Source organism: Leptodactylus fuscus, chromosome 3 (genome assembly GCF_031893055.1).
Source record: "Leptodactylus fuscus isolate aLepFus1 chromosome 3, aLepFus1.hap2, whole genome shotgun sequence".
In the NCBI taxonomy this organism is placed as follows: Eukaryota; Metazoa; Chordata; class Amphibia; order Anura; family Leptodactylidae; genus Leptodactylus; species Leptodactylus fuscus.
Window position 1 is genome coordinate 229720809 of NC_134267.1, and position 14968 is coordinate 229735776.

The 14968-nt window shown below is 45.1% G+C and overlaps 1 protein-coding gene across 1 annotated transcript in view; it reads left to right on the forward strand.

Moving 5' to 3' along the window:
- The first annotated feature begins 10052 nt into the window (after positions 1 to 10052).
- The window catches only part of LOC142198594 (cysteine-rich venom protein-like), a 31412-nt gene continuing 26496 nt past the window's right edge, over positions 10053 to 14968 (forward strand). Inside the window, exons 1-3 of the mRNA XM_075269621.1 lie at positions 10053 to 10106; positions 10912 to 11046; positions 14102 to 14192. Coding sequence (XP_075125722.1) covers positions 10053 to 10106; positions 10912 to 11046; positions 14102 to 14192 — 280 coding nt within the window. The remainder of the gene's footprint in view (positions 10107 to 10911; positions 11047 to 14101; positions 14193 to 14968) is intronic.

Here is a 14968-nt window from a genome sequence, read left to right on the forward strand (position 1 = left end):
TTTGTTTTTTTTTCTTCAGAAAGAGCGCCACTCCTGTGAATAGGTTGTGTCAGGTACTGCAGCCTAACTTCATTCAAGTAAATGTCAGCTATATACGGACTAGAGGAGCTTTCTCCTAATATATTAATAAGACTTTTTTGTTTCATTCTGGGCAGCTCCTTAAAGGGAAACATCATTTCTCTATAGGTATATCTGCACATCATATGATGTGATATAAAGACCTGCTCAGTAGATTATAATTTTATATATAAAATCTATGTATATGATAAAAATATAAAAAAATATAAATTTATGTGATTTTTTTTGTATTTTTTTTGTCATTGTGCATGCTGACCTAACTATATATATATATATATATATATATATATATATATATATATGTATGAATTTTTTTCAAAAATATAAATTTGTAATTTTCTTTTTTTTTTTTTTTTTTTTTTTTTTTTTGTGATTGAAGCTGGATTGAACCCATACTTTGGGATTTTTTTTATTTTTATTTTTACCCTCACTCTGTTTAGTTTTCCACCTTCTGCTGCGTTGAATTTTTCTCTCTTATATACGGATAGAGATATTATGTATGAAATAGAGCCCAGAAATATATATATATGTGTATATATATATATATATATATATATATATATATATATATATATATATATATACACAGTATGTGTGTGTGTGTATATATATATATATATATATATATATATACATATACATATATATATATATATATATATATTACTGTACCTTTATATTCTGTATAGTTGAACACTTGAAAATTGGCAAGCATTTGATAAATGTAATAGATATTTTTTTTGTGGGGGTGAAACAAATACCAACGATGTCCTTCTTATGTTAAGAGCGTCACCCTCCAAAGATGAAGCATTCCTTCCACATTTTTATACTTCCCCTTCTTTGGGCTTTATCGACACAGGTATCTCCCAGGCAGGTAAGTTTCAACTGCATTGTTTCAGTATTAAACCTGTTACTTGAAACCTACTGTACAGTGTTGTGCAAAAGTGTTATGCAGGTGTGGAACAAGGAGGTTGTGCTAATAGTGTATTTATTAAAGGGGTTGTTTGGGATAGCCACATTTTTAATATGAAGCCGGGGAAGGTTAAAAAGATTTTTTTTAAAAAAACATACCTGTTCCTGATATCTCTGGTGCTGCTCTGCTGTCGCCACCGCACTGCGACGTCCCATGTCTCTTTTTTTTTAAATGTAGATTGTGAGCCCTATGTAGGGATCACAATGTCCATTTTTCTTTCCCTATCAGTATGTCTTTGTAGAAAGGTAGGAAATCCATGCAATCACAGGGAGAACATACAAACTCCTTGCAGATGTTGTTCCTGGGAGGATTCGAACCCAGGACTCCAGCACTGCAAGGCTGCGTGGCTAACCACTGAGCCACCGTGTTGCCCCTCATCCCATCTCTCTTTCCATAAACCAATCAGCGGCCTGAGGAGGGGATATGGGACATGAAGTGCAGCAGGGACACCGGGGAAAACACCAGAGCACTAGGACCGGATTGCACAGGGAAACATTGGAGAACAAGTTACAGGTATGTTTGTTTGTTTTGTTTTTTTTACCTTTTCTGGCTCCATATAAAATAGGCCTTTAAAACAACCCCTTTAATATCAATTTATAAAAGAGAAATCTATACCCCATCAATATTTAAAGGGATTCTACCATTAAACTACTTTTTTTTTCTAATTACCACGTCGGAATAGCCTTAAGAAAGGCTATTCGTCTCCTACCTTTAGACGTGATCTCCGCAGCGCCGTTCCGTAGAAAATTCCGGTTTTAACCGGTATGCAAATGAGCTCTCTGCAGCAATGAGGGCAGGCCCCAGCGCTGAAAGACCGATGAGCGTGTCCCCATTGCTGCCCAGAGCTCTTTCCTGCGCCGCCCCCTTCTTCTGCAGCAACTCCACCTCTTCTGGCTTCTCTTGCTCTTGTAGTTCGATACAGGAGCATAGAGAAGCCACCCCAAAATGGCCACCGGCCGGCTGCTGTATTGAACTGCAAGAGCGGCTACCCAAAAATGGCCGGCGGCCATTTTTGGGTAGCCGCTCTTGCAGTTCAATACAGCAGCCGGCCGGCGGCCATTTTGGGGTAGCCGCTCTTGCAGTTCAATACAGGAGCTGTCCGGCGACCATTTTGGGGTAGCCGCTCTTGCAGTTCAATACAGGAGCTGGCCGGCGGCCATTTTGGGGTGGCCTCTCTATGCTCCTGTATAGAACTACAAGAGCAAGAGAAGCCAGAAGAGGCGGAGTTGCTGCAGAAGAAGGAGGCGGCGCAGGAAAGAGCTCTGGGCAGCAATGGGGACGCCCTCATTGCTGCGGAGAGCTCATTTGCATACCGGTTAAAACCGGTATTTCTACGGAATGGCGCGGCGGAGACCACGTCTAAAGGTAGGAGACGAATAGCCTTTCTTAAGGCTATTCCGACGTGTTCATTAGAAAAAAAGGTAGTTTAATGGTAGAATCCCTTTAATGTAACCTTTGCTATTTGCTTTCCATCAGTTCTTCTCAGTACACTTAAGACAGGTTTGGAAGAAACTCGGTAGGGAGGTTGTTCCCGCCATCTTGGAGAACTAAGCGCGGATAGGCTGTAGATGTAGGCTTGCTCCAATCCTTCCGTCTCTTCATGTCATCCCAGACAGACTGGATGATGTTGAGATCGGGGCTCTGTGGGGGCCGGATCATCCCTTCCAGGACTCCTCCTCCAAAGGGCAAAGATCACACCAAATATTGATGGTCGTTTTGTCTTTTCTTCATTAACTTAACATTATCAAAAATAAACTACTGTATACTACAGTCTGAAAGGAGTTGTGTTCTTATGTACACTCATCCCTTTCCAAATGATCACTGGTCCCCCCCCCCATGATCAGAAGAAAATGGGCCTGAAAGTCTCCCTAAAGCCTCATTGTGAATGGACAGCTTGCATGACCACCACTCCATTTACGTCTATTTGGCTGTGGACACCCCCGGAGATTACAGTCCTGGAAGTGCAAGGTGTCTTATGGCGGACTGTTGGTCTCCCTTCCTCCTGATTACTGGGGGGCATGGTGTCTGGGAGCCCAGCAATCGGACACGTATCCCCAATTCTGTAAGTAGGGGATAAGTGTCCATAACAGCACATTCCCTCTACACGCGTGACGGTGTGGGCCCCACCATTGCATTTCTGTGACACACACTCACATATATATATATATATATATATATATATATATATATATATATGCGACCACCCCGGGAGAACCGTGCAGGAGGCTGGACTGTCACGGTGACCTTATAGGCACCAGAACTCCCAGGAGAGGTGCACAGGGTAATAGGCAGAGTCAGTTAGATGTGACGCCAGTTGGAGTATTGAGACACCCGCTGGTCCCTGGGCTGAGATGGTGATGTGGGTGCCAGTGCTCTACTCCAACAAAGAGCTTTAGCCCAGGGCTTAGCTGTAAGGAAGGCAATGTCCAGGCCAGGATCAGTAGAAGTATTCACTGCTTTATTGTAACAGGCACCTGCTGGTCACTTGTCCTGTAGCAGTGAGCTGTGGCACAGTGGCTTGTAGCTGGATGACACCTTCCCATGTATTAGCAGAGAGTCTTAGATGTCTGCAGATCCAGATTATGGTTTACTGCAGGAGTTCAGCTACCTTGTAGAGGTCGGTGCAGGCTGCCAGGGTTATAGCTCTGCTTAGCCTGATATAATCCTGTCCTCTTACTGATAGTGATGGGGGCGCTGTCACACAGCTTCTCTGTCCTGCTACTGCTGCTATGGCAATCCTCACAACACAGTGTCTGAAACACAAGATGGCCACTGCCACACTTCTCCTTGCTTCTCCTTCCCTGGCTCTTACAGAATACTACTTCCTCTCTCTGCTATGACTATTTCCTGTTCCAGCTACAGATCCACTCACCATAGTGTGTGTTGCTATGGAGACCACAGCTCACTAGGACAAGTGAAACCAGAGAACAATAGCTTAACAACATTACACAAATGAATACAGAATAAACATGGCAACATATACAATCCATCATAACATGTAAGGCACTTATATGGCCAAATAACCATTAGTAACTCCTGTGAGGGGGTTACATCCCTCCCTTCTTGAATGTAGCACGTCCTCGGGCTACCAATAACACAGAAAACAGTCAATGGCTTAAATATCCCATAGTCCAAAGTAAATGGAATAAACGTTAAATAGGTTAGGAACAAATAATAAACATAGAGGTAGAACTTTGGGCAGTCCAAGCATGGCGTCGCCACTATGGCACCAGGTATATGGCTTATTTGTTGAAGTGAAAATAAACAACAGTCTCCAAGGCAGATGATCAGCTGAAATGCACAGTCTACTATGGCTGATCTTGGCATGCTCCTTTAAGGGCTGTAGCGAACTGAGGGTTTACCCTTATTTACCCTTTGGGATCTCCTTTGAGAAATTGTTTCAGGCTCTGAGGCCTCCTCTCTCTCAACAGGGAGTACCTGAGTATCCGGAGTCTCTGATACAAAGTCATCTGAGGAAATGGAGTCACTTGTTTCCCTTGACACAGAAGGAGTCTCTCTTTGCAACGGTGTAACCGTAGGTCTCACAAAGAAGTATAAGTTAGGGGAAGCCAGAGCAAGTCCTAATTCTGTACCATGTTGGCCAGGAATGGGTATACAGGGTAATGTCCGTCTTGGTTGTGACAGAGCGTGTGGAGTAGCCGGTAGCCGACGGGTCACTCTAGGACTTGTATAAGAGGAGGGACAGACTTTGAGATCATCTCGAGACACTAGCTGGGATGGACCTTCTCCATCCTCTGGAACAATTTTACACACTTTAGAGTTATCATGTGGTGCCTCTTGGACAACATAGGCTTTGTCTTCCCAACGATCCTCTAACTTATGATGCCTAACATGTCGCCTTTTTAGGACCTTATCTCCAGGTTGCAAGGGTTGAGCATTTGCTCCTTTGTCATACTGGAGAGCCTGTTTGTGTCTAGCCTGGTCCAGAGATTTACACACAAGTTCCTGAAGTTCTCTACTAACCCTTAGTCTTTCTGCTACCCAAGTGTCATTTGGTAAAGGTGGGGACCTAACCTCTGTAATCACTCCCATTTGGTGATCAGCGGGGAGCTGCCCTATCTGTCCTCTAAGGAGGTATGCAGGAGTGTACCCTGTGGAATCCTGTCTGGTGTTATTATAGATCTCAGTGATCTCTGGCAATAGCTCTGGCCACTCAGATCGTTTTTCACGGGCAACTGTTCTCAGCATGTTGATAATGATTTGATTGGCTTTTTCACAAAGCCCATTACCCTGGGGATGGTAGGCTGTAGTGCGGATCTTTTGACACCCATAGAGGTTGCAGAACTCTTGAAAAAGCTCTGACTCAAATGCAGGACCTTGATCAGTAAGGATCTTTTCAGGATAACCGTAGGGTCGCCCAAAATGTCTTTGGAATTCCCGAGCTGCTGTTTTACCAGTGAGATCTTTTACTGGGACTACAACCATGAATTTTGAAAAATGATCAATCATTGTTAGCGCATAAGTGTAACCTGACCGACTTGGAGTCAACTTGACGTGGTCAAGCGCTACCAACTCTAGTGGTCTGACTGTGACAATGCCCTGTAGAGGGGCCCGTTGGTTAGATCCTCTCCGCAAAGCACATTGTGCACAATCCCGGCACCACTGTTCAATTTGAGGGCGCATTCCCACCCAGTAGAAACGATCCTTAATGGTTCGTTCTGTCTTTTGGGCATTGAAATGTCCTGACTGATTATGATACGCATCCAAGATCAAAGGAGCGTCTTGTCTTGGTATCACAATCTGAAACACTCGCTCATGGGTACGAGGATTTACATAACGGCGGACCAGTTTTCCCTGCAGATAGGTTAAACGACCGCGCTCTCGCCAAAGATTTTGAAGTTCAGGGCTTGCATTGTTATCTGGACCTATTGAATTTGAATCTTTTAAAAGGTCTTTTAATCTTTGCAATGTTGGATCTTGTTTTTGGACTTGTTCCCAATCCATATGATGGAGGGACTCAACTCGCACGGTCTGAAGGGTACAATATTTGGTCCGGACATTTTGATTAACACGTTGAGTGACTTTATCATAGAAGTCAGGGAGTTCAATTTCTTCCCATATGTCAGGGTCATCTAGGTCATTAGTTGACTCTTGGGGTAACCGAGATAAAATGTCAGCATTAACATTCTCTCTCCCTGCACGGAATTTTAAGGTAAACTGATAATTGGCAAGACGTGAAGCCCAACGCTGCTCAATTGCTCCCAATTTGGCAGTGCTAAGATGGGTCAGAGGATTATTATCTGTGTATGCAACAAAAGGAGTGGCGGTGAGATAATGATGGAATTTTTCGGTAACCGCCCAAACCAAGGCCAGAAACTCCAACTTAAAGGAGCTATAGTTAGAGTCATTACGTTCAGTCGCCCGAAGCGATCGACTGGCAAATGCAATGGGTCTAATCAAACCTTCTTGTTTCTGGGACAGGACAGCACCAAGTCCAGTTTTACTTGCATCTGTTTGCAGAATGAACGGTTTACTGTAATCAGGGTAAGCAAGGACATTCGGACCGACTAAGGCCGCTTTTAACTCATCAAATGCTTTTTGCATTTCAGGGGTCCATTGGATAGTTGGACTCTTACCAGATCGGGTGGTAGACTGACCTATCAGTACAGCCTGTAAGGGTGCAGCAATCCGGGCAAAGTTTTTTACAAATCGGCGGTAATAACCGGCGAACCCAAGGAATCTACGGATGTCTTTTACCGTTTCAGGAGTTGGCCAGTCGCGTATCCGTTCAGTGTACTGAGGATCTGGCGACACCCCATCAGCGCTCACAATGTGTCCCAGGTATTGGATTTCAGATTTTAGGAGATGGCATTTGGAAGGTTTGAGTTTCAGACCATAGCGATCCAAAGACTCAAACACTCTCGCAAGGTGATCCAAATGCTCTGCATATGTTCTGGAGTAAACAATTATATCATCCAGATATAACAGGACAGACTCAAAGTTTAGATGACCTAAACAGAACTCCATGAGCCGTTGGAATGTGGCAGGCGCATTGCACAACCCAAATGGCATCCGGTCAAATTCAAACAGACCCATTGGTGTTGTGAAGGCAGTTTTTTCAGCATCAGTTGGGGACATAGGGTCCTGCCAGTATCCACTGGTAAGGTCCAGGACAGAGAAGTAGGCTGCAGACTGAAGAGCTGCAAGGGACTCCTCTATCCGGGGCAGCGGATATGCATCCTTGTGAGTGATATCATTCAATTTGCGGTAATCCACGCAAAGGCGAATAGTACCGTCCTTCTTTTTGACGAGTACTAAGGGAGCAGCCCAAGGGCTTCGGCTGTCCCTTATAACACCGGAATCCTTCATGTTTTGGAGTAAGCCTTTTACTTGTTGGTATTGTGCTGGGGGAATGGGCCTATGTCTTTCCTTGATGGGAGGATGATCACCAGTTTGAATTGTGTGTTCTACTGCAGTGACATGCCCAAAGTCCATAGGGGACTTGCTGAAAATGTGTTCGAATTCGTGAACTACCCGCAATACCCCTTCCAGCTGAGATGAAGGCGTCTCAGGGGTTCCAAGGTGAATCTCTTGCCACCATTCTTTTTGCTCCCCAGTGGGGTTACATGTGGGTTGTGAATTGGTGGTCTGAGCTCCACAATGGACTCTCTGGAGGCAATCAGCATCCTGAACTCTGGATAATTTGGCAACCACTGTATACCGTGGTAGTGTAACTTCAGAATCCCCAAAATTCAACAATTGTACAGGGACTCGTCCATGGGTCACCTTAGCCAAACTACGGGCAGCAATAACTGTACGATCCGTAGGCATTGACTCGATGAGCACGGAGTAATCCCTGCCTTTGACACCAAACCTGGCCCGGCACCAGACCATCATCACATGACCAGGTGGTAAGATGATGGGTCTAGCGTCAGTCACCCTAGCTTTTCCGATCTCACCTTGGGAAAGTTGGACCTGTTGTTGTTGTACCAAAACCTTAATGGCCTTATGGTAGATGTGTCTCTCTTTTGGAGCGGCTATTTGAAGAGTGTCAGACAAGGCAGCAATGGCTTCATCAAAACAATTAACTAAGACATTGGTCCCAATGATGATGGAGGGAGTGTCTCTGTCTTTGGCAACGTCCACAATGACAATCCCTTGATCCTTCAGTTCGGTTTTGCCAATCTTAAGGGTGGCTAGGAAGTATCCTACCTGTTTAAGTTCTTGTCCATTGCTGGCAATTAGAGTCACATGCTCATGAGGATTGCATGGTTGTAGCTGATCTCGAGACCAATATTTTTCAAACTGGGCAAGGGGCATGGTAGTCATCTGTGATCCCGTATCCAAGAGAGCAGTCAGTGGGATGTTGTTCATATTGATGGAAAGGATAGGACGGTCTCCAATGAAACGTCGGCCCCATTCAGGTGATAGTGGACCATGGTGGTGGTTGTCTCCTGGGGGTAGGTCCTCTGCCCCAGGACGGCCTAGTTTAAAGACTGGCATTCTCGTTCAACGTGTCCTGGTAAATGACAACTTCGACAGATGGGCCTTCCGGATGAATCAAACTGGTCCGTGACCCTGCGACCGGGTCGGAATAACGGTCTGCGTGAATACTGACGTGGCGAAGGTCGCTGCCAGTGCCGGGATGAGGGAGACCTCGGTGGTGTCAGCTGAAGGTCATCCACTTTTTTGCAAAGCTTAATTAGATTCTTTGAAAGTTCAGCGATTTGTCCTTGGAGTTCAATGTTGGAGTCAGAAGGTTGGATCTGTGCGCACTGAGCAATGGGTTGTTGGATTACACAGGGCGGAGGTGCTGTAGAAGCTGAGGGCACATTATGCTGCTCCACTGGCATTGTGTCCACTTTAAGGATTTGGATGGCTGTCTCTTTAAATAGGTTGAAGGGTCGGTCAGGGTCTTGAGAGTTAAGCATACGTAGTTGCATTTTAACTGCATCAGGTGTAGCACCCTCGATGAATTGCTCCTTCAGCGTGCAATCATAATTGTGAAGCTCATGAGGATCTAGTTGCGCAACCTGGCGGAGAGCTTCATCCAAGCTCAGAGCATAGTCTCTAAGACTTTCACCTGCGTTCTGCTTGCGGCAAAAGAACCGAGCTTTTAGTTCTGACAGAGTCTTAGTTTCAAATATGGTGCGCAGTTTATCAAAAATTTGCTTAACAGTTTGTTTCTCCTTAACATCCCAGGACTTAACTTCACGGAGGGCTGCTCCTCCCATCTGACCCATTAAGATAGCAACCTTCTGCTCAGCAGTGAGGGGATAAACTTTGAAAGTTGCTTGCATCTTTTCTTTAAAGTCCTTTAGGGTATTTGGCTCGCCTACATAGAGTGGCAGCCATGGCACGCCTGGGTAATAAGGCATTGTGATTGGCATTACTGCAGCTGTGGGGGCTGAAACACTACACCCCTCTTCCTCATTACTGAACCCTTGGTGTTTAAAACTGACAAAATCCCTTTTTTCTTTGTTCCTAAACATACTGGCAGTACGTGGCTCACCTGCTGTTGCCTGTGCTGTAGATTCAGGTATAGCGTGCGATGCAGGGCCAAGATGGCGATATTGCACAGTGTCGCAGTCACAGATCCTTTTTTTCCTGCCGGCAGCTCAAGTGCCTCCCTTCTTTTTCATTGGCACAGCAATCCTGTTCGTGACGCCAACTGCGACCACCCCGGGAGAACCGTGCAGGAGGCTGGACTGTCACGGTGACCTTATAGGCACCAGAACTCCCAGGAGAGGTACACAGGGTAATAGGCAGAGTCAGTTAGATGTGACGCCAGTTGGAGTATTGAGACACCCGCTGGTCCCTGGGCTGAGATGGTGATGTGGGTGCCAGTGCTCTACTCCAACAAAGAGCTTTAGCCCAGGGCTTAGCTGTAAGGAAGGCAATGTCCAGGCCAGGATCAGTAGAAGTATTCACTGCTTTATTGTAACAGGCATCTGCTGGTCACTTGTCCTGTAGCAGTGAGCTGTGGCACAGTGGCTTGTAGCTGGCTGACACCTTCCCATGTATTAGCAGAGAGTCTTAGATGTCTGCAGATCCAGATTATGGTTTACTGCAGGAGTTCAGCTACCTTGTAGAGGTCGGTGCAGGCTGCCAGGGTTATAGCTCTGCTTAGCCTGATATAATCCTGTCCTCTTACTGATAGTGATGGGGGCGCTGTCACACAGCTTCTCTGTCCTGCTACTGCTGCTATGGCAATCCTCACAACACAGTGTCTGAAACACAAGATGGCCACTGCCACCCTTCTCCTTGCTTCTCCTTCCCTGGCTCTTACAGAATACTACTTCCTCTCTCTGCTATGACTATTTCCTGTTCCAGCTACAGATCCACTCACTATAGTGTGTGTTGCTATGGAGACCACAGCTCACTAGGACAAGTGAAACCAGAGAACAATAGCTTAACAACATTACACAAATGAATACAGAATAAACATGGCAACATATACAATCCATCATAACATGTAAGGCACTTATATGGCCAAATAACCATTAGTAACTCCTGTGAGGGGGTTACATATATATATATATATATCTGAGAAAATTGAATTTTTTTTTTTTTAATTTGTAAAAAAAATTCTATTAATCATTATATATATAATATATATATATATATATATATATATATATACATATATATATATATATATATATATATATATATATAGTGACTTCAAACAGCACCTGTCCTATTAATGGACTGTGACTGCTATTGCAATACCAGACATTGCCTACGAACAATCGTGGCGCTGTTCCTATGGCTGCTATAACAAAATGATAAAACGTAGATGCTAAAAAGTACATACTGCAATATCTACACTGAATTTCTGTGGTTAGTAACTTTCATCATGACTCATGACTTACATGTTTTAATGTATGTTTTTCTAGAAAGTTTGGAAAAAAAATGCTGTATCATACGAGAACCTTAATACTGATTCACAAGACGTTCAGAACAATATAATCAACGAACACAATACCAAGCGAAGAAATACGAATCCACCAGCCGCTGACATGCAAAGAATTGTAAGTGAAAAAGACAGAATAAAAAGAAATGATGGCAAACCATATTTTCTTGAAAATTACTTTAAAGGGGTATTCCCACGTTGCATACTCACCAGTCTTCACTGCTGTAAAATCTTCTTTCTTCCTGGTTTCTTACATCATTTGGTGGGTGGGGTTTCACATGCAACCTGCTGTTTAGCTTCGCCCCCAAATTAGCGTGTAGCTCCGCCCACCCATATTGGACTATGGAGTACAGGCAGCAGCAACTCCATTCTGTGTTACATACAGAGACTGCCTGTCTCTGCCATAATGAACACAATTGTATTAGCTAGCCTGATAACTGGGAGAACAAGAAATGAAAGCAGCTCCTCTCCCCTATCTGCTAACAGGAAGCTAAGTCACGTGGTGTAGACACAGGAATAGCTAGAAACACAGGCTGGCTCCCGTGCACTTAGCCCCTCCTCCTTCCCCCCTGAGAGCAGCAGATACATCACTTGACTCATGGGCAGCTAAGTCAGGGCTGTGGCCACAAAGAATTGAATAAAGTAAGATAGTGGACAAACAAAGCAGTTTTGCTGAAGCAATGTATTTAGGAAATGTCTTACATCCACATTAACAAGCAGTATAGATAGGATCCTTGTGATGGGACAACCCCTTTAAAAATGATGAATTCCAAATGATAAAGTGAATTTTCACCCTTTTTAGCCATTTCGGTCATTTTTTGTTTCAAGGAGTCAAACATTGTTCTTCTTTTGACTTCTTTTACTTGTAATTTATGAAGCTACTAGCATCTGCCCGCGACTTTGTCTGCAGTTCAGAGCTGGCGCTGAGCCGCGTACATGTAGGCAATTGTCGGTGGTTATGGTATGCCGTGCCTCGGCCACCCCCCTACCACAGCACCCAGCACCAACGGCACCCCTTTCTCCCCCCCCCGGGCCCCCTTCCCACGGAACCCCCCAACCCCCGCGGCGGCCCCCATCATAACCCCCCTCTCCCATGGCCCCCCTTCTACCCCCATTCCCAGGCCTCCTGCCACCTGGCGCCCTGCACCCACCCCCCAGCCCCCCCTCTCGTGTACCCCACTTCCTCCCCCTCCTACCACGGCATCCCCTCCCACAGTTCCCCCTGCCTCCCGGCCCCCCTGTCACCCTGTTTCCTCAGCCCCCCTACCCCTCCTTCCTCGGCACCCCCCTTCCGCAGAACCCCCTGGCCCAAGTTCGGCTGAACACAGCAGTATCCCAGTGTACTCACTGAAAAGCCATAGCCGATACACAGGGCGCACTGCTGGAAACTCAGGCTGTATGTGCGGTCCTCTCCTGAGCGAGTGAGCACCGCCATCTTCTTTAGCTTGCAGCTCAGCTGACAGCTCCGCCCACACTGCAGCACAAGCCAATCTGCTGACTTCTCAAGGGCCTGGGATGACATCATCTCAGGTCCTCAAACGGATACCAGAGCGAACATCGGTGTAATTTACCGTGAAGTCCGGTGGGGTAGGACTCTACAAAGTAGCCTATGTTTCATTCTGGGACCCAAGGTAAGTATATGCAAAATTTCATGCAAATCCGTTCGGTCGTTTAAGCGTGATTAAGGAACAAACAACCAAACACACAAGCTTTCACATTTTTAATATTAGTAGGATTTGTGATTGTTTTCTATAGGGTTAATTTTCTAGCATTTAATTATTTTTTCTTACAGAGGGGCACCTAAAAATGTATTTTTTTTTTCTAGTAGACACAGCAGTAATGTTTTCAGTTCTAGCAGGGTGATGTAGTAATTTTTATGTTTACCTTTTTTTTTTTTTGTTTAATATATGTGACATTTACTAAAGGGAGTCTATCATCCAAAAAACACATAACTAACTTATGGCACGTTGGAATAGCCTTTTAAAAGGCTATTCTACTCCTACCTTTCATTCTTTGCTTCTCCCCGCCATTTGTGAAAAATTCTATTTCTTCTCTTATCCAAATTAGGATCACGGGTGTGTTCCTCCAGTGCTCCAAGCACCCCTGCATCATAACTCTTCACCACCCCTTTTACGTGTCACTCCCATAAGCTTACTGGGTATAGACCACTGGAAAATGGCCATCCGGACATACGTAGTCGACTCTGCCCAAACCCCAATGTGGCAGAGCCGATTGCGCAGGCGCAAGGTTTGAAATACATACAGCGCTATGCCCGATGCCTGTAATAGGCAGAAGATCCGGAGAAGAGAAGGTGGGAAGTGATCAAAATCTTTAAAGGGTCCGTGGAGAGTTACGACGCGGGGGTCCTCGGAGCACTGGGGGAAGGCCCTGGTTCTCCATGATCCTAATTTGCATAAGAGATGGAATAGAGTTGCAGAAACATCAGGGAGAAGCAAAGAATGAAAAGTAGGAGTAGAATAGCTTTTTTAAAGGAGGTGTTCAGGAGGTGAGCAGGTGCCATATCTTCCAGGTTTCCACTGTATTACCCATAAATCCTCCACTTGTAGTGGATGCCACACAAAATAACGTTCCCTTAATGACCTCCAAACTGTGTAATGCCCCCTTATTGGTCCACTTTACATCTTACACAGTATAATGTCCCCAAAAAAAAAATTTAGATAGCCTCTGGCTTGTCCTGTCTTTGGCTCAGCACATCTGGGACATTGACATCTGCCAAGCCACAGCAGGGTGAATGGTGAAGTAGAAAGCGGACAACTCTCTGCACCACCAGGATAAGGGTAAGTTCCCGCAGCGAGATGCTCTTTCTCCAGGCCGTCGCCTCGCGATTCCGCTTGAAGACACTCCCTCCTCCGGATTAGGTTCATTCATTGGGCCTAATCTAGAGCAGAGTGCGCGGCTGCATGCCGATGCAGTGCACCGGCTTTCAGTCGTGGCTATCCAGTTTTTGGATCAGAACCTGGGGATCTCGGTGCTATAAGCTCTCCTTAATGGTGGCTGCACGTAGGCAAAATTTTATCATCGAAAAACAAGAAGTCTATTGTCAAAGCTGTGTCCTATATTGTGTTATTCGTGTTTGTATTGTTTTGACCTCTTTTTTTTATTGCTCATATTTTTGTTCCCACATCGTAATGCTACTTTTATTTCTGTATAAGGCATGGAACAAAACACTGGCAAAGATAGCAAAAAGAATCGCGGCAACTTGCAGCTTAAATCACAGCGAACCACATGAACGGTTGTTAAACGGTAAGAGCAACCTGATGAGAAATTGTCCATTTTCCATCCTCACCAAGGTCCAATTGCAGGGCACCATACCATGGCACAAAGAGTCCCTATTGCGCTGCAGTTTTTTTTCTACAATGTGTGGATAGGATTAGCCAGAACCCCATTCACTTTGCAGGTACTGTGACATGCTGCGTTTTGCAGTGTAAGGCTTCGGCCTTGTACAGTTTCAACCCTGAAAAAAAAAAAAAAATTCTTTAGATTGCTATATTGTGGGATAAATGTTTTTTTATTAGAGATGAGCGAACAGTGAAATATTCGATATTTGTTTTGAGTAGAGCCTCAATATTCAACTACTCGATCAAATATCGAATCCCATTATAGTCTATGGGAAAAAATGCTTGTTTCAGGGGAAACCACTATTCGACTAAAGGAGAGTCACCAAGTCCACGAGTAGCAGGAGGAGAGTGTTTAGGAGGAGCGCTGTGCAGTTAAAGCGCACGGACCCCATTATAGTCTATGGGGTCCGTGCGCTTTAACTGCACAGTGCTTGCAGTTGCGCTGATAAAAAGTCAGCTCAATCGTAACAGCAAGCTGCCAGCTCTCCCGACTAGCAAAGACGAGCCTGCGGCAAATCAACGCTGGTTCTGCAGCAGGCTCGTCCTTGCTATTAAGGAGAGCTGGCAGCTTGCTGTTATGAGGGCGCTTACTTTTTCTCATAGGAATGAGACTGCTGTGGTCCGATCTTAGACTCCGCCTCCTCACAGACGAGCCTCCGGCAGAACCAGCGTTGATTGGCT